The sequence below is a fragment of the Marmota marmota genome, unplaced genomic scaffold, assembly GCF_001458135.2.
Source record: "Marmota marmota marmota unplaced genomic scaffold, marMar, whole genome shotgun sequence".
Classification (NCBI taxonomy): domain Eukaryota; kingdom Metazoa; phylum Chordata; class Mammalia; order Rodentia; family Sciuridae; genus Marmota; species Marmota marmota.
In genome coordinates, this window is record NW_026000075.1 from 9,708,825 (window position 1) to 9,729,270 (window position 20,446).

General features: G+C 35.7%; 1 protein-coding gene across 1 annotated transcript in view; it reads left to right on the plus strand.

Moving 5' to 3' along the window:
* Positions 1-20,446, plus strand: part of Spata16 (spermatogenesis associated 16) — a 220,307-nt gene that overhangs the window by 118,975 nt on the left and 80,886 nt on the right. Inside the window, exon 4 of the mRNA XM_015494342.1 lies at positions 12,876-12,960. Within this exon, the coding sequence (XP_015349828.1) occupies positions 12,876-12,960 (85 nt within the window). The remainder of the gene's footprint in view (positions 1-12,875; positions 12,961-20,446) is intronic.

Consider the following 20,446-nt stretch of genomic DNA (forward strand, 5'->3'; position numbering starts at 1 on the left):
TTATATCCTAAACCATAGTTGTCATGTACTGTAGGTCTCAACACTCTTGAGAAATAAGCAGATGAGTTTGAGTTTATGACTGTGATTGAGATGCACAACATGCCTAATAATTTAAGATGTTTTATCAGACTGTATGTCCCTTGTGTGTAATGAAGTGTGTCCCTGTCCAAGCAGACATCAGGAGGTGGAGTGGCAAGCAGTAAGACTATGCTTTGATTCCCTATTTCTAGGGAGTAACAGGACAGTTAGTTCTGGCTACTTTCACTGGAAGCTCTTCCTCTGCTGTGAATGGGTTTATTTTCTGCTCTGGGTACTCTTATTTCCAACTGCTTTACATTTTATATTGGCTCCAGAAACTGCTGGTGTGAACTACTGGAAGCAAAATTAAATTCAGGATTGCCTATTTTTGTACAGTCAGTCTCTCCTCTAGCATTTGTCCCTTTTCAGGATGACCTAAGATGGCATTCTTTATTTTATCCTAATCTTTCCCCTTCCTTTTTGATCCTGCAAGAAACTGATTAAAACTTAAGATTAGAAAGCTTGTATTCTGTATTTTCACTCATACCAAAAAGTGAGGGTGCTTCCTGCTGATGAAGAATGTTCCAGAAATGGGAGTTTGACTCTGAGTCACGGGGAGTGGCCTGGGAGAGAGTGGGTCAGGAGACAGGATCTCATTAGTATCATTCACTCGGGGGATGCTCCAGAAAGAGACTTTCAAGAACACATGCTAAAGAAGCTTCTCTGGGGTTTTCCAGTTTTCATCAACACTCCTCAGAGTCAGGACAACATATTATTTAACTTGATGTTGGCCTGGTGAAGAATCACAGTATTGGCTTCAGACCAAATTCATTATAGTTTTATCATTATTTATGGTTCCCTAGAGCATTGTGTATTAGTTTATTCATCTGGAAAAGGAAAGAAGTCAGTCTCAGGTTTGCCTTTTCTCACAAGATTTATTAATAGGACACCCCTAGTCTGTGTGGAAAGACCCCTGGCCTGAGACAGGATGAACTGTGCTATATTTAAGGTCTGAATTGCCTCCTCACCTGCTTTTGTCATTTGACTTGGTCCTTAGAAATGGTACTCACTTTCTATTTTCCTACCATTTCTGCCCTAGTTAAGGCTTATCTGTTGTGTTTCAGAAGACCTCCTACAGTGACTTCCCATCTCCAGTTGTCTCACTTTTCTTCTCAAGGAGTTGTCAAATTCTCTAAACCACAGAACTGCCCAGGCTACCCTGTACATAAAACGCTACAATAGTTGTGCATTTCCCATCAGATAAAATCCAAGCTCCTTCATGCCTTATATCTGCCATCCTTACCTTCTCTAAATTCAGCAAGATGGTCTTGCTGAGACCCTTCCTTCTACATCTAACCTGAATATCTGTGTTCAAGCTATAACCTTAGCCTAGAGTGTGCTTCTCAGCCTATTCTCCCTTTGCTTGCTAACTGTGCTCATCACTTAAAGTTGACCCAGGTTCCCCTCCTCAGATATCACCAGTCTTCTCAGCTGCATTAATGCATTATATCGATTATTCCACTTTATTCATGCTGATAGAATTATCTTTGTGCCTGTTTGCCTCCCCATTAGAATGTAATAATAGTAAATGGCCTATTCATCTTAGAATTCCATTTTTTGTGGAATTACTGAATTTATGAGATATGCAAATATGAGTCCACTAAAAACAGGTACTCATATCCCTTTCTATATCCATATGCTCCTATCAGGACCCAGGCTCCCCAGAACCTCTTCTTCATCCTAGACGGCAAGCCTAGTCCAAATATCAAGGGACAGTGCTTATAAACCATATCTGAAAGCAGACCAGAGACACCCATGATGATAGGGTCACCAAAGGTTGTCACTGTCCTTGCTAAATGCAAGCCTGAGTGGTCCTGGCTGGGTAAGACTCCTTCCCATCATGGAATCCACAGTAGTAGTAGCTGAGGTTTCAAAACCAAAAGTTCCCATGTTACTTTGCCTGCTGAAAAATTTTTAGTGGTTCCCCCACACCTATAGGACAAAGCCCAAATTCAACTGCCTGGAATCCAAGGTCTATCACATTCTGTCCCCAATATAATTTTCTGGCCTTTTCTCACTCTCTACCTCTACACAAACCCTCAGATCCTGCATGAATGTTTTTTCACTTTCAAGTCTCTTGAAAGCAATATGTCTCTGGCCAAAAAAAAAAAGTTCCTGTTTTCTTCATTACCTTAATAATAATGTGAAACGTGGTGGCACATGCCTATAATTCCAGTGGCTTGGGAAGGCTGAGGCAGAAGGATCTCAGGTTGAGGCCAGCCTCAGCAACTTAGCAAGACCCTGACTCAAAATAAAAAGGATTAGGGATGTAGCTCAGTGGTAGAGCACCTCCAGGTTCAATCTCCAGCACCAAAAATATAAAATATATTTTTAAATAACAACAACAAAAATAATGCTAGCCACTATTTAGTTCTCAGCACTAGATCATTCAATTACAATGAAAAGAGATGATTTCCCCCCCTTTAAAATCCTGCTTATGATTCATATTTCTAAGTTAACGTTATGTACTTAATATTTGTATAGCTCTTCATGAATATAAAATGCCTGTATTTTGATTTCTTTTTGAAATATGGATGTCACATCATTAATCAATTTGGAAGCTTATGAAGATCAGAATCATGTTCTTACGCTTATACATGTTGCTATGACCCCAAAACTTCCTATTATAATAAAATAAGAAGCATTTGCTGGTATTTGAGCTCCACACAAGAAAGAAAACTTCAGGTAAAGCCTTCATAAATAATCTGAAATGAGTTGTATTCATTCCAGACCTCTCCACCAAACATATGTTTTTTTGTTGAAGCAATAACACCTCTCTTGACATGGTCAGGAAAGGAAAAATTGACTGTGTCAGATTAATAAGCCAACTAAGAAGAATATGTGTCTGCTGGTCAGACAGGCAGGGGATGAGCACAAATGGGAAGAACTCAGCATGAACAGACAATAGTGTTACCACAGTGTTTAACCAGCCACAGGGAATAAAGTGTTTAGGGAGTGCACCAATAGTCAACCATGTGGCAAGAAATTAATATCAGAAAATCCAATAAAAGATATCAGAGTCTTATAAAAAAAAAAGTTGTTCAGGAAAAGAATGGCAATGTGGAAGTCATGTGGAACTGTGGTTAAGAGGCCAAAATTTGAATCCCTATCCTGCTACCTACGTTTTGGAAAATACAAATGTCATATCAATAATCCAGATGGAAACACTCAGGAAATATTGGTTATGGTTACAAATAGTGGTAGTAGGGCTATTTTTGTTTGTTTGTTTGATGTGGTTACCAATTCAAAATCTAGGAACAAACAATATGTGAAATTCCAGACTATTGAATAATCAGTGAACCTCAAGAAAGTCTCTGATCCATTACTGAACAGTTTTACAGGAGCAGAGCATGAATAGAACCCCAGTGATCATCAGAATCTGGAACTACAATCAACAGGAACCTGTGAACTAAATTATAGCTGCAAAATGCAGAAACCTTGTCTCGGGGACAACTTCTAGCTAAGTAGGCACAAAGATTGGTGTGGTACAAAGATCCAAAGACTGCACTATAACTTCTCCAATGCCCATCAAGTACTGAAATGCACAAACCCAGAGCACTGCAGGGCCTGAGCCTCCTGACAAATATCGGATAACTAATGACAGAGAAAGGGGGGTGAATAATCAGGACAAAACCCAAAGAAAAGCAGACATACATTATTCAGCACATAAATAGACATAATTTTTATTTAAAAATAAATAAAAATCATTGAGCCTACTATTTACCAGGTAGTGTATGAGGTACCGTACTGATAGGCTCCTGTGGCCTACAGTCCAGAACAGATCTTCTGCTTATGGTGGAGATGTTCAGTGCCACTCAGTATGGTAGCCACTAGTCCCATGTGGGTATTGCACATTGGAGGTGTGACTGGTACCTGAGACATTGAATTTAAATTTTATGAATTTTCATACCCTTAAATATAAATACCCACATATGTCTAGTGGTAACCATATTAGATGTCACAGGTCTAGAGAAATAAGACAATAAACAAGTAAACTAAAAAATAATTACAACATGTGAAGCTTATTCAGGAAAAAGGATAAGGTTCTGCTTGAGGAGTGGGAAGACAGGAGAGCTTGACTGGAGGGTGATTCAAAATGTGCTCAGGAGAAAAACAGGAGCAGCTTACAGAAGCTTGTAAGTCACCAGAGGAGCTTGATTTCATTTAAGGTCATTTACACTTAAACATGTTTTTAAAAAATCACTGTAGCTGGCTGCTGTGTGGAAAATATGTGCACCTACAAAAAGATAATGCTTCTTCTATGCATGCATGTGTATTTGCTGGAGTAAATTTGCTAGTTTGGCTCTTTTTCTGATCGAAATAGCATCTCTTTCATATTGATGCACATTTACATTCAAAAGGAATATACATTTTGCATCAATATTAATTTATTTAAGATTAATGACATATATGTATATTTCTGAGGATTTTTTAAGTACATGAGAAAAGAAATGACCTCCTAAGGATGTTGATAATATGAAACAATTTTGTATGTAGAACTACTCAAAACACACACCTGCAAGAAGTATCTATACAAGTTACATAGGCGAAATAACTGGATACAAATACACAGGTTAATTTTCAGTGGTAGAAGAGGAAAAGGTAGAACTTAACAAGTTGACAACCATGCAACTGACTAATGGCAAGAAAAAAGAACCCATCAAAAAAGATTAAAGCTATTGGGGTTAATTAATTAACCTAGGAGAGAGGAGTAATAAATTACTGTGAGGATATTTAGAATCACTATGCCAAGGATAAGGTCTGGTTGGGTTGCATTAGCCCTGGACAGAGAACTAAAGCCAGCAGATTAAAACTGCAGAAGATGCTATTTATGGCTGTGAAACTCTGGAATCAGTGAGGAAAGCAGAGCAATGTCCTTCTGTGGAGGTCTTTAAAACAGAATAGATTCTCATCAGTCTCATTTGAAAGGTTTAAGTGTGATCCTGCCTAAAGGCAAGGTGATGAACAGAATGACTTTTCAAGGTCCCCGCCAGTCAACCCAATGAGACCACACAGCTGATATGTGCAGGGATTTTCTTTTGTTTACCCATATCTTATTGTTTTACACCACCATGTGGCCACACTGAGTAGAAATGTTATAAATTCTGAATCTGAACATAGGCCTTGAGAAATGTCAATTGTATATCCTCATACTCATAGAATTTCACAATGTGTTTAGGAATGTCTAATCTGAAAAATCACCTGGCATGAATATCCTTATACCCATTATCCTTTTGTGATATTTATTTGGAAAATAAAAACTAATACCAATAACACGTCTAAATCTTTATTGTGGTTGGACATTCTGTAGGAACAAGCTTTGATCCATAGTAATCTGGGTCCCTTACATAAAAGTCCTTTACTTTATGTATGTGTGTGTATATATACATTTTTTAAGCCAGATTTTGACCTTTTTATATTTAACAGGTATATTAAGTAAACAAATGTGAATTCAGCAGCAGTTGTACTAAATGAATTCAAACAGCATCAAAGCAATAGTAGATTTCCTTGCAGGGAAGCAATAATAGGTGACATGTGACTGAAGGCATCATTTTAAAAATTCTAGATACAACATATTAGGCCAATATATTTCCTGGTAACTTCTCTCTTTAATTTTTGTAATACACACATCAGCATCTATTAGCATTTATTAAGCCATCCTGTGAGCCAACTTGCATTGGATTCTATATTGAACAAATTAGAATGTCACTCCATTATCACACCATCTCCACTACAAAATTATCCTATTAAATATGGACAATGATATAGCCCTAGGGCCAGACTGTTTGGGTTAGAATCCAGTAGGCTGTGTAACTCTGTTAGCCTTGGGTCCTTTGTAGCATAGAATTTAATTTTTTAAGCTATATAAATAAAAAAGATAATGTATGATTGTTAAAAAAGCAAATATTTATTGTGTGACTACCAGGCCTGGGACAGCCTGAGGCCCTGGAGACAGGGCAGTGAATAAAACAAAGATCCCTGCCCTTCGAGACAGTACATTCCTATAAAGAGCCAGAGGGTAAATGTATCAGGCTTTATAGGCCTTAGGGTCTCCATTGTTAAGTATTCTACTCTACCATTGTAGCACAAAAGCAGTCACAGATGATATGTTAACAATTCATAAATGAATGAGCATTACTGTGTTCCATTAAAATTGTACTTACAAACACAGGTGATAATTAATGATGGTGGAATGTGATGACCATTATTATCCAAAGTACACATATGAAGGCACGAATTGGTGTACATATACTGTGTATACAACCAGAGATATGAAAAATTGTGCTCTATATGTGAAATAAAAATTGTAATACATTCTGCTGTCATATATAAATTTTTTAAAAAATAAATTAAAAAAAACACAGGTGATAGACCAGTCTGCTGAACCCTTGCTGGAGAGGAAGACAGTAGCAAACACCATCGAGACTAACAGAAAATAAACATTTTGATGAATGGTGATAAGTAGTATGGAAAAGTTAAAACACCCTCAAGGGGGGCTGAGGTTATAGCTCAGATAGGCCCTTGCCTACTACATGTGAGGCACTGGGTTCAATGCTCAGCACCACATAAAAAATAAATAAAAGTATTGCATCCATCCACAACTAAAAAAAATGCCACCAAGGGTATGGGTGGTGTTATTGTGTGGTCAAGGAAGATTTTGGAAAAACAGAAAGAGGTTTATTTAGACTTTGAGCATAAATGTATGAGTTAACAGCATATACATTATTTTTAAAATAACGACAAAAAATATGTGAAGAAGTACGAGCATTGAAACCTGGGGTATCCCAAAGGTAGGGATCTGGGGAGATGAGAAGATAAAGCAAAGATATTCTTCTATGAGGAAGTGAGTCTGTCTTGGAGATACTTAGGGAAAGAACATTCCACTAGAGAGACTACAGAACACAAAATCCCAGTGGCCATCGTGTGAATATTCTTTTGGGGAACAATGGGGTATGGACAGTGTGTGTGGAGCAGTGAGTTAGGAGATGGTAGCAGGAAGTGAAGTCAGAGAAGTAGCGTGTGACTAGAGGACACGGGATTCAAAGACCATTAATTATAAAGACTGATTTTTACTATAAGACAGATAGGACGTCTGTAAGATTTTAAGCACAGGAGTGGCCTGTGCTGGCACACTAATCGTAATGGTATCACTCTTGAAAATAAACTAATGTAGAAGCAAGAGGTCTGCTTTTGAGGCTGTTGCAATAATCCAGGTGAGAAGCTATGGACCAGGCAGTGAGAATGGCAAGATTCTGAACTAGATTAAAGATAAGCTGACCAGCATTTTATCTTGGAGTGGATAGGGAATGTGAAGGGAAGAGAGGAGTCAATGATGATGTCAACATTTTTACCTAAACTACCATATGGTCTAGCAATGGCATTACTGGCGCACATATACAAAAGCAATGAAATCAACATGTCAACAAGATATCTGCACTCCCAGGTTTGTTACACTGCCATTCATAATGGCCTAGATAGGTAGTCAACCTATATTTCCATCAATAGATGAACAGATAAAGAAAATGTGGTACATATACACAATGGAATACTATTGAGCCATAAAAAGATGAAACCCTGTCATTTGCAGTAACATGGATGAACCTGGAAAATATTATATTTAGTGAAAAAATCCAGGCAAAGAAAGACAAATGTCAAATTTTCTCATTCAAGTAAAAAGTTGATCTCATAGAAGTAAAGATAGTATAATTATTACCAGATCCTGGAAAGTGTAGAGGGAGAAGAGATTTGGAAAAAAAACTGAACAACAGATAGAGTTGCAATTAGGTAGAAGGAACAAGTGCTGGTATTCTTTTGAACAATAGAGTGACTAGAATCATAAATCTCAGGCAATGACTTTTGAATAAGACCCCTAAAGCTCAGGAAATAATATTAAGAATTAATATATAGAGTGGTACAAGTTAAAATTCTTACACACAGCAAAGGAAACAAGAAAGTAAAGACAATACTTATAGATTGGGGGAAAAAATCTTTGCTAGTTACTCTTCTAACAGAGGATTAATTTCCAGAATACACAAAGAACTAAAAAAAAAATACCAAAGAAACAAATAGCCCAATTAATAAATAGTAAAATGAACTAAACATATTTCTCAAAAAAGAAATATAAATGGCCAACAAATATATGAAAAAAATGTTTGACATTGTTAACAATTATGGAAGTACAAATCAAAAGGACCCAGCAATTTCATCTTACTCCAGTAAGAATGGCAGCCATCAAGAACACAGATAAAAAATGCTGGACGGTATACAGAAAAGAATGTTTTTACACCATTGGTGGGATTGTAACCACTATAGAAATAAGTATGAGTATGGAGGTTCCTCCAAAGACTAGGCATGGAACCACCTGATGACCCAGCCTTGGTATTTATCCTGAAGAATTAAAGTCATCATACTACAGTGATACGTGCATAACCATGTTTATAGCAGCCCAATTCATAGTAGCCAAACTATGGAACCAGCCTGAGTATTCATCAATATGGATGGATAATTTTTTTTTAAAACGTGGTTTATGTACACACAATGGAATTTTATTCAGCCATGAAGAAAAATGAAATTATATCATTTGCAAGAAAATGGATGGAACTAGAGACCATTATGTTAAGCAAAATAAATCAGACTCATAAGGTCAAGGATTGTATGTTTTCTGTCATATGTGAAAGAGAGGCAAAAGGAAAAGGAAGGTGGGGGATTCTATGAAAATTGAAGAGAGATGAGTAAAGGAAAGGGAGATGTGGAGGGAGGAAAAGAGAGAAAGGGGAAATACTGGGGAATAATATTGGCCGAATTTTATTGTTATATTGTGTGCATGTGCAAGTATATAATGACGAATCCCAGTATTATATATGATTTTAATGTACTAATAAAAATATGAAAAGAAGAAAAACTCATGTACTATCATTTTAAAATAGCAGTGGATTTCAAATGATTCACTACAAAGAAGTGATAAATATTTTGAGTGAGGGATATGCTAATTACCCTGATTTGATCATTACATGATGTGTGCATGTATATACATCAAAAATCATAATATTGTACTCCTTAAATTTATGCAATTATTATATGTTAATTAAAAAAGAAAAGAAAAGAAAAGCCAAACAGGAAATTGGGTAGAAAAAGAAGACTACTAGAGGTTGGGGAAAGTAAGGGAAATCAGAGTTCCAGGTATGAACATGTTAAGTTTGATACCTGTCAGGTGTATTCATAGGAGAGATGCTTGGAAACTTAACTTTTAGAAGATTTTGGAAACTCAGAAAGAGTTTTAGACCAAGAGTGTAAATGTATGAGTTGACAAGATAGGTCTGGTATTTAAAATCATGAAACCAGTGAGTTCACTCAGGGAGTGAGTATAAAAAGAAAGTGAAGAGGTGCAAGACTTGTACCCCAGGGTACCTCCAGGGAGGTGTGAAGATACTGCAAAAGAGATGGAAGAGAGCAATCAATAAGAGCAAAACTAGAAAGAGAGGAGCCAAGTGAGAAAGGGTTTCCTGGGGGAGGAAGTGGGTTATTGCTTGGCTCCCACTTAGGAGTGCATGTAAAATGAGGACAGAAGTGAACCCCAGTTTTTGGCAACATGGAAACCACTAACAGCATTGACAAGAGCAGTGTCAGTGAAGCAGTAGAAATGAGAGTCCTGCTAGAGCAAGTTCAGTGACAAGAGGAAGAGAGAAATCACAGGTAAGGAGTGCACCCAGCTCTCAAAAAATTTGTTGTTTTGTTTTTAATAACAAAAAAAAAGAAGGTATTAACTGGATTGGGGGAAGTGAGGAAAGAGAGGTTTGGGGGTGTTTTGTTTTAAGATGGGGACACAACATTGTATGTGCTAGGAGATAAGGGGAAATTAAAAGAAAGAAAATAAGGTAGAGAGCAAGAGAACTGCTAGAACAGTTTCCATGGATACGCACATTGGATGAGATGCAGTGTGGAAGTAGGTGGGTTGAGTTGATGTTCCACAATGCAACACACTTCACATGCTTAGCTTTTACTAAGTACTCAGAATGGATGGATATTAAGCCACCAGCTGTCAATTAAAAGGACTGGGCTAATATGATCTTACAGTTCCAGTACAGCAACAACTCAATAGATCAATGAAAGTAAGAAGAATAGAATAGTGACAATTAAATCCAGTCAGTTAAAGTAGCATTGAATCATAATGACAAGTGCCAAGGATGCTGGTCTGATAGTTTGGGTAACTATTTACACTGGACTCACAGGGTGAGTTTGCCAGAGCCAAGATTCTGCTTGGTACTTGACTCCTTATAGATGCTCATCTGGTTGATTAATCAATTATCTTTTCCTTTTAAAAATTCAACATGATGAAAAACCCTTGTCTGTTGCCTCACAAACACTGCATGGAATAATGTTATTCCCAGGCACATTTCATATTTCTCCATTAACTTTTACTGATTGATTAGGGCTGAGCCATAGATTCAATCTATGGTGAGGAACCAAAGGAATGATGGACAGTGCCATTTCCATTGGGAAGCAAATGGGTTGAAGCCACTACTGTCCAACATGCATTTATTATATAAACCCAACTGTATGCCAGGTAGTAAAAGTAATTCATCACATTTATGAAACATATCTCAGCAAATACAAAACTTTGGGAAGCTACATTTTGTTATTTAATGCTTGTATTCTTTTACTCATAATAATTAACTTCACCAAGGTATGGTAGATAATGAATTCATTGCATCTTATTTCTTCAGTTATTTTAATATCAATTTGAAGCTGTGTTCCTTTGGAAAAAAGACACCCCAGGTATAACAAAATCATATCTAGGAATAGAGCAAGCTATTTGACAACACATCATTACAGAAGAAGTAACATGGAAAACATTAACAAAAATGATAAAACTTCCAATTTTACAAAGTAAATTCAACACCAAATCACCAAAAGTATTTAAAAATGCAGGAAAGTCTTAGAAATCTACTCTGGGGATCTACCTCTGTCTTTCTCATGATTGTTACAATCTGTGGATGATAATCATTAATATTACAGAATCTCTATCAATGAAACTTTTATTTAACCCATACCACTGTGACTATGTTCTAGGATTTTTTTATACTTTTGCATGTTTTGAAATTGCAGTTTTTTCCTTGAAATAATTTTAATAAAATGTGTGATGCAATTCCTAAAGGAAAAATGGTAAACCAAAATATCTCAGGGGTGCTTTGGCTACAATGTATGGAAGCTGATTTCTGACTATGGATTAACAGTTACAGCAAATCCATCACTTGTTGCTCAATCTAATAATTTGTTAGGCAAACACCCCCAAATCCAGCACACTATGTGGTTTTGTAAATAAAGTTTTATTGGAACACAGTTCCATTCAATTACCTTTTTTTGTCTAATCCTGCTTCTGTCCAAGAATTTTTTAAATTCATAATTTAGCAAATGAATTTCCATTAGGGACAGGCACCTACAAGTCAAATAGACTGACTTTTCAGGCTGTCATGAGAAAGGACTTTTTCACATGCTTCTGTCAAAATGGAAATATTTGAAATACAATTTTGCCCTCTAAAGCCTATAATTTTTGTAACTTATTTCTACTCCATACATCTCCACACAGCATCTAAACCTCCTAGCACTTTATTTTTTCGTTAAGGACTTTGGAAAATATGAAAGGACTCTTAAAAGATTATTCTTAAATTATTGTCATTTATTCAAAATATCAGTGTGCAACTTTTTTCCAATGTCACATGTGTACGAAGAAAAGCATGGAATTGAGTAATCTTCCAAATGCTGGTATTTGTTTCCATTGTTAATCTTTAGGTCCTAATTTTTCTCTGTCTTAAGCAAGAATCTAAACATTTTAATTCTTTCAACAGAGTACTATAGTAAGTTTATAGTTGCTATGTCTCAAACAACCTACATTTAGAGAAGGAACATTTCTAATTCAATTTACAATGATGTCAAGAAACAACACGTATCTGCGGGCAAAGATAAGAAAAACATGCAAGGGTATACAGTGATAGCTCTACTTAAATAAATAAACTTTTGGTACTAGTGATTAGGTACACAGGATTATTATGTGTTTAATTGGCTAACGTGACAATTTGGAATTACTTCTAGTCACATTTAATTGGATTTAGAATCTCTGGAGAAAAGAAATAGAGAGGCCTAGCAAAGAAATAGTCATAAAAGTAAACTGTTTTTCCAAAGGGTGCTAAGTAATGAATTAATATCCATTGCACAATAGTTTTTAATATCGCCTCAGCTTAATAAGACCAAAGCAGTGATTGTACACACTAGATACTAAAACTAATTCAATTAGGCACAAGGCTTGGGGGAAGGGAATTATGTGCTGGAATCAGATATTTTTTATTTTCAATTTCAAAAAAGCTAACTTAATCAGAGGTTAGTAATCATTAACTTGGGTAAAGTCTGAGGTATGCTTAAATATTTTTCTAATAGCTATATGTGGTTTGAAGACATTTTAAAGTCTATAAATTTGCTATTATTCTATAAATGCTTGGAAGCTTAATACAAAGCAACAAAAACAAAACAAATCCTTATAGTCTTTAAATATTCTTATACTGTACAAACAGGAAAACCATCTAGAAGAAAAATGGCTTCTTTCTTCTCACAGTTTTAGTTTAGCTACAGAAAAAAAAAAAACCTACTTTCTACATTCTAAAATGTGCTTTATGTTTTACTTAATTTTAGGCAAGTCAAATTTATGCAATACAAAATCTTCCTCAGTATCTGTATATACTACCTATTATGGCTTTCCTTCTGTCCTGTGAATTTGTTTGTTACAACTCTGCTCTTGTTCTCAGGAGTGCCATGATTGCTGACTACATATTCTGGCTCAGAGGAGGAAGTGACCCGTGTGTAAGCAAGCTCATCAAGCTATATTGGCAGGTAAAAACTGATGTCCCAACTGGGGAGGAGGAGCTCCTCTCATGCTTAGGACCAAAATGAAGGATTGGTACTTAAAAGACTGCTGAAAAAGGTAGCTCTGGGCATATCAATCAGGACACTACCCAATAGTAATATATTTATAATGAAGTAGATTTTCTAAGACTAATTTTAAGGGCAAAGTCAAGGTTGTTAACCCTTGGCCCATACTTCAGTTTTACAACCCAATATAAATTTTAGACATCCCTGGAACTATTTTTCCAGGCATGCTGCTATAATGACATGATCCTTTAAAATATGAACATTGTATCCAGAGTATATAAAGAACTCAAAAACTGTTGTCAACATTAAAAAAACAAACAAGTAATACATAAATGGCAAATGAACTGGACCTGAACACACTTCTCAAAAGAAGAAATACAAATGACCAAAAATTATATGAAAAATATTCAACATCTTTAGCCATCAGGGAAATATAGGTCAATACATTCAGATTCCATGTCACTCCAGTTAGAATGGCAACCATCATGAATACAAATAATGATAAACGCTGGTGAGGATTCATAGGGAAAAGGAATTCTTAAATACTGTTGATGGAGATATAAATTAGTACAGCCACTATTGTAATCAGGATGGAGGTTGCTCAAAAACTAAAAATAGATTTACCATATGATTGAGGTATATCATTCCTCGGTATTTATCCAAAGAAATAAAATCAGCATATTTTAGGGATACATGCATACCCATGCAGCACAGTTAGCAATAGTAAAGGAATCAGCCAAGGTATGTATCAACAGATGAATGATAAAGAAAATAGCCATAATAAAGAACAAAATTATGTTGTTTTCTGGAAAATGTGGATGGAACTGGAAAACACAATTTTTCAGCAAAAATAAACTCAGAAAAGTATCATATGTTCTCTCTCACATGTAAAAGCTAAGAAGAAAAATGAGGGGAAAGAACTCAATGAAATTAGAAGGGAGAAAAAAATACAGGAGGAAGGGAATTAGGGGGAGGGAGGGAAATGAAACTTCATAGTTTGAAATTTCCCAAATTATGAAATTGATCAGATTATGTCTTTAGGTATGCACAAATATACCACAATAAACTCATTATCTGTATAATTTAACATGCTATAATAAAAATATGAATGTTGTATTTTCATAGTTTATTATTGATCTATGGCCTATAAAAGTGGATGTTAGAAATATTATCAATTACATAGTAAAAGAAAATGCTAAGATCAGGTGTATTTATTGGGCAACATTATTTGAAACACTTAATCAACAACAAAGTACAAATCTTCTTTCTCTTTTATTATTCAAAATGACATCAAGAAGCCATACAAAGATCAATTAGATGCCAAAAAAATTATCCATAATTTCTTACAATTATAAGGAGAATTTATAATTTAGAGGATGATGTCCTTCACAACATACAAGTCTTTTCTTGTCATATTCTTCCCCCATAAGTGGTCAATAGTATCTGCTGAAATATATTTAAAATGGAAAAATCACTCATCCCACTCCCCCAAAATATTCAAAACCTACTAATTATTAAACTGTTTCCTTCATTTAAAGTGGATTTCCATTCCCTGAGAACTTCCATCCAATAGTTACCTCTAGAGCCACATGGACCAAAGGGAAATTCATTTCCAAATGAAATGTTTTTAAATATTTGAAAACTCAACTACATGTGCCAACTTTCTCCCCTAAATTTTCTCTTCCCCAGACAATCTAGGGGTTTCTTTATATTTCAGGATAATTTAATTTAGTTGAATATGAATCTTTTGAAACAACTAGAATAAGAGCTGCTAAACTCCTAAAAAGGAGATGAGATATAATCAGCAGCAGCCTTCTGATGCTTCCTGATTTTTCTCACACTTTCACTATTATATTGTGGCCCCAGTTTTCTTTCTCTGTGTATCACATATTATCTTTAGTAGGCATAAAGTACTATATATTCCATATAAAATTCCCAGTCATTTATATTCTTATGCGTAAATTTGTGGATCTCAATTTACCTACTATAAAAAAATTAAAGATAGTCCTACTGTACTTGAGACTTTCCTAAAGGAATCTGTAACATACAAACTGTAGTAATTGCTTATGGGCATGTAAAAAAATAGATGTAAAGAATTAGTAAGCATGAAATCCTTAGCAGGAAGAGTGAAGCAGGTGGCATCACTATACCAGACCTTAAACTACACTACAGAGCAATAGTAACAAAAACAGCATGGTATTGGCACCAAAACAGACTGGCAGACCAATGGTACAGAATAGAGGACTCAGAGACTAACCCACAATTATCTTAGACAAAGGTGCAAAAAACATGCATTGGAGAAAATATAGCCTCTTCAACAAATGGTGCTGGGAAAACTGGAAATCTATATACAACAAAATGAAATTAAACCCCTATCTCTTACCATGCACAAAACTCAACTGAAAGTGGATTAAGGACCTAGGAATTAAACCAGACACTCTGTGTCTAAAATAAGAAAAAGTTGGCCCTAATCCTCATCATGTGGGATTAGGCCCCAACTTCCTTAATAAGACTTCAATAGTGCAAGAATTAAAATCAAGAATCAATAAATGGGATGGACTCAAACTAAAAAGTTTCTTCTCGGCAAAAGAAACAATCTGTGAGGTGAATAGAGAGCCTACATCTTGGGAGCAAATTTTTACCCCTCACACATCAGATAGAGCACTAATCTCTAGGGTATATAAAGAACTCAAAAAGCTAAATACCAAAAAGTTAAATAACCCAATCAATAAATGGGCCAAGGACATGAATAGACACTTCTCAGAAGAGAATATTCAATCATTCAACAAATATATGAAAAAATGTTCATCATCTCTAGCAATCAGAGAAATGCAAATCAAAACTACTGGAAGATACCATCTCACTCCAGTCAGAATGGCAGCTATTATGAAGACAAACAATAATAAGTGTTGTTGAGGATGTGGGGAAAAAGGCACACTCATACATTGCTGGTGGGACTGCAAATTGGTGCAGCCAAAATGGAAAGCAGTATAGAAATTCCTTGGAAAACTTGGAATGGAATCACCATTTGACCCAGCTATCCCTCTCCTCGGTCTATACCCAAAGGACTTAAAAACAGCATAATACAGAGACACAGCCACATCAATGTTTATAGCAGCACAATTCACAGTAGCTAAACTGAGGAACCACTCTAGATGCCCCTCAGTAGATGAATGGATAAAAATATGTGGCATATTGAATGGAATATTACTCAGCAATAAAAGAGAATAAAATCATGGCATTTGCAGGTAAATGGATGCAGTTGGAGAAGATAATGCTAAGTGAAGTTAGTCAATCCCAAAAAAAACAAATGGAGAATGTTTTCTCTAATATAAGTTGACTGACTCATAGTGGGGTAGGGAGAGGGGCATGGGAGAAATAGACGAACTCTAGATAGGCAGAGGGGTGGGAGGGGAAGGGAGGGGGCAGGGGGTTAGCAATGATGGTGGAATGTGATGGACATCATTATCCAAAGTACATGTATGCAGACATGAATTGGTGTGAACATACTTTATATACAGAGATATGAAAAATTGTGTTCTATGTGTGTAATAAGAATTGTCGTGTATTTAAAAAATAAAAGCAATTTAAAAAGATTTTGAAAAAAAATAAAATAAAACCTACTTTCTAGGAAAAAAAGAATTAGTAAGCATGAAAAATAAATACTATGAGTTATAAATGTAGACGAGAAAGGAAGACTTTTTTTTCCTTTTCACATTTTTATTGGTGCATTATAGTTGTACATAATGGAGGGATTTGTTACATATTCATACTTGCACACAATATAACAATATAATTTTGGCCAATATCACTCCGCAGTAATTCTCCTTTCCCTTCCCTCCTACTCCTGAGTCCCTTTCCTCCATTTTACTGATTTCCCTTTGATTTTCATAAAATCCCCCCCCCATTGTTCTTTTCCTAAAAAAGAAAGACTTTTGAAAGACTTCTTTAGAGAAGAAAGAAAGGAACTGAATCTTGAGGATTGGGCAATATTCAGTAGACTTGGCAGAGAGTAGGTTCCCAGTAAATATTGGTCTTCACTTGTTCATTCATTAAACAAACATATATTGAGTATCCACTGTGTTTTCTACATTGAACTAGGAAAAAATAGATCCAATACAGGTATAATGTAAGACAAATTGAGAGCTTGAAATTTTTGTAAATAAAAAATGTTTTAAGTTTCCTTTAATTTTCAGAAAACATCAGTACTCATATTTTATTTACCTCAAATGAAGAAAATAATCTCCACTTACCAATATACATGTTTAAAATATTAAAAGGAACAAAAGCAAATTCTTTGTTTTACTATTTTGTATTAATAAATGGCAAGAAAAACATATTTCTCTTTATATTCTTTTCCTTTTTAATTGAAAGTTAATTGCATAGTGGAAAAATGCCCATCTGCTAGTCAGATCTGATTCACTACATGTTCTAACACCAACTAGTCTAGTAATAGAATTTCAGGGAAGTTAAGTCTCTTGCTGGAACTAAAGGAGCTTCAACTACATAGTAAGGAATGACCAGCATAAAGAGTTTGAGAAACTCTATTCTTAAAGCTCATTTTAATACTATAATCGCATCCAAATTTTTAGGCTCTTCCAAAGATCTTCCTAAAATTTTAAGGAAAAATGAAGCAACATAATTAGAAATCTCATCCTGCAGATAAACTGCATATACAAAAACCCTCCTTCTAGGCCCAACACCAGAACAGCACATTATTTCCTCACCAGTTATATACTGTCTTCTGCTAAATGACTTTATTTTCATTCAAATGTACCCATGTCACTCCATCCTGCCCCAAACTTCATTCTGTCCTAAATCAGAAGGGGGTTTTGGACATTGCCATGGACATGTCATCTTTGAAGACAGGGGTTCCAGGGATACCCACTCCATCCTGGCCATTACACTTACCAATTTAAGAATGTTCCCAAACATCTCAGACTAGAGATTGCATCTGTGTATACATTTGAAGATTGACTAGACACCATTTTTATCTCCGATGTAAGATAAGTTCCTACATATAGACAATTCCAAACTTAAAATGATTTGATTTGTGACATTTTAACTTTACAGAGGTGCAAAAGCCTATCCATGCAGCTGTTGTTCACTGCCACTACAACATTCAATAAATTCAATAAGTTACATGAGATATTCACTACATTTTTATAAAATATGCTTTGTATTTCCTAACATTTAAGGTAGGCTAGGCTAAGCTGTGATATTCAGTAGATTGGGTGTGTATTAAAAGCATTTTCAACTACTCATATTTTCACCTAACAATGTATTTTGAGAAATAACCCCATCATAAGTCAGGGAGCATCTGTTATCCTCCTTTTGAGAACATAAAATTCTCTTTCCCCCTGGTTAGCTATTGTCTTCAGACATCTTAAACAAATGGAAATTTTCAGAATGTAAAAATTTGAGTACATCTACTTTTTTTTTAGGTGGTGCTGGGGATTGAACCCAGGACCTTGTGCCTGTAAGACAAGCACTCTACCAACTGAGCTATACCCCCAGCCATACATCTACTCTTGAAGATTGTTGAGTAGTAAATTCTTAGATGCAAAAGAAAATTTTTGCTTTGATGAACTCAAGAACACCTTTCAATTGTTTTAGGAACATGTTTTGTGTCATCAATACAGCAAGAAATAAAAAAGGCATAAAGCTCTATACTATATGACAGCTCGAACTGGGATATATCACTCTGAATGAAAGTGTTTGCACATGTTATTCTGTAATAGCATCACCTCTACCAAGATAGAGGGGCTTGAAAATAACTTGTGATGTTTATCCTTGCGTGCAATGCCTCTGCAACCTGATACCCAGTCCTCTGTTATCAGCCATCCTCCTAGAGAACACCTTGAGTGCTCATCACAACTCTGAACTAATGAGCAAAATGGCAAGTACCTAGTCAGGCTGAGATTACCTACTTTGAAGCACCTACCTTATGGTATTTATATGTTGATCCTGAAGTAATATTATCCCAAGAACATTACCAGTTATAAACTCCAGTCTATCTCCCAAGCTCCCAGCCCCTTAGATCCAGGGCTAGATTTAATATCATCATAAAAACAAGTAAGTTTCCTCTTCTTCCACTTCCCAGTCCTGTTCTGCCACATTTACTTTCAGCCATGATCTCAGTCACCAAGCTTGTTTTGTATATGACTTTATCTTCTGCAGTATCACAGAGCCAACCGTGGCCTGCAAGAAAAAAAGGTGAAAACAACTGATTTTGTTGCGGAAATCTCATAAAAAAATGAACGCAGAGAAACCCTGCCAAACATAGACAAGCCGACCTGATCGGCTCATTTCTCAACTTAATTATTCCTTTCTTCCTTTTTGTAAGTCAATCGGCAACCTTCAGACCTTCGATCTGCAGTCTCAGACCCCTCTGAGAATCTGATTCAATTTGCAAGCATCCACCTAGAGCAATACCTCTAAAAATGTGCTTACTAGGAATCTCATTGCTTTTGGAAAATTATCTACATGTAGTCATACTACCAAAGCAACATTTACAGAGAATTGTGGCTTTCTCACTACTGTGAGAAAGTTATTGTGATTGTTCCAGTAAAAGAAATTGAAATAGTTGACGTCACATCCTTTTCAATATTTCATTTTAATGGCAATAAGGGGTAAATTTTCAATTCATAAAATCTGTAATACTAAATAGAGTTAAAGTTCCTGTAGCTCACAATATCTCATATAGGTAATAATCCATCAGTATACCAAAATTTTCTATTTTAATTCATATTACATAATTTATTTTGTCTTCAAGTCAATGAAGTCAGCTTTGCTAGGCCTATAACATCATGACTGACAGCAGTTTGTTCCAATTTTAAGACTATCTGGACCAAAAATGACTTTTATGAGAGATAAGTCATTTGCCAAGTGTCTAAAGATCTTTATCTCTGGAAATTCTCAAGACTTTGTTGATCTCACTCCCAGGTTGAAAAATTCATACTGTTATTTTATCTTGTTTAAGGTAACTGCTTGACAGGGGACAGGAGTGGGGGGATTCATGGGTTTTTAGCAGCACCTCTAATAATAACTTCAGCATTTTCAATCCAAAGATTTACCTCATGTATGTGGCTAAGATGTCAGCCATCATTAAGCTAGTCCTGGAATAAACTTCTCACTATTGAATTGTCCTAAGAGGATGTCTTCTTTTCTCTTAAAAATTTCTGAAGAAAGAACCAAAATAAATCGCTTTTAAACCCCTTTTGTGAATTAGTCAAATTTCTCCAATAGCAAAGAATCTCATGGCATGTTCTTATGTATGAAAAAAGAGCTCCTGAAAAGGCACTAATTTGAGTTTGTGGCTCTAAGGAAGCTGAAGACTTTCCCAGCAGGAGAAAGACCTTTTGGGGGATTGTTGGAATTGCTGCTGACACCAACACAGGCCTGTGTAGACAGCCTGACATGTGGAGCCTCTTTCTTTAGTGAAGCA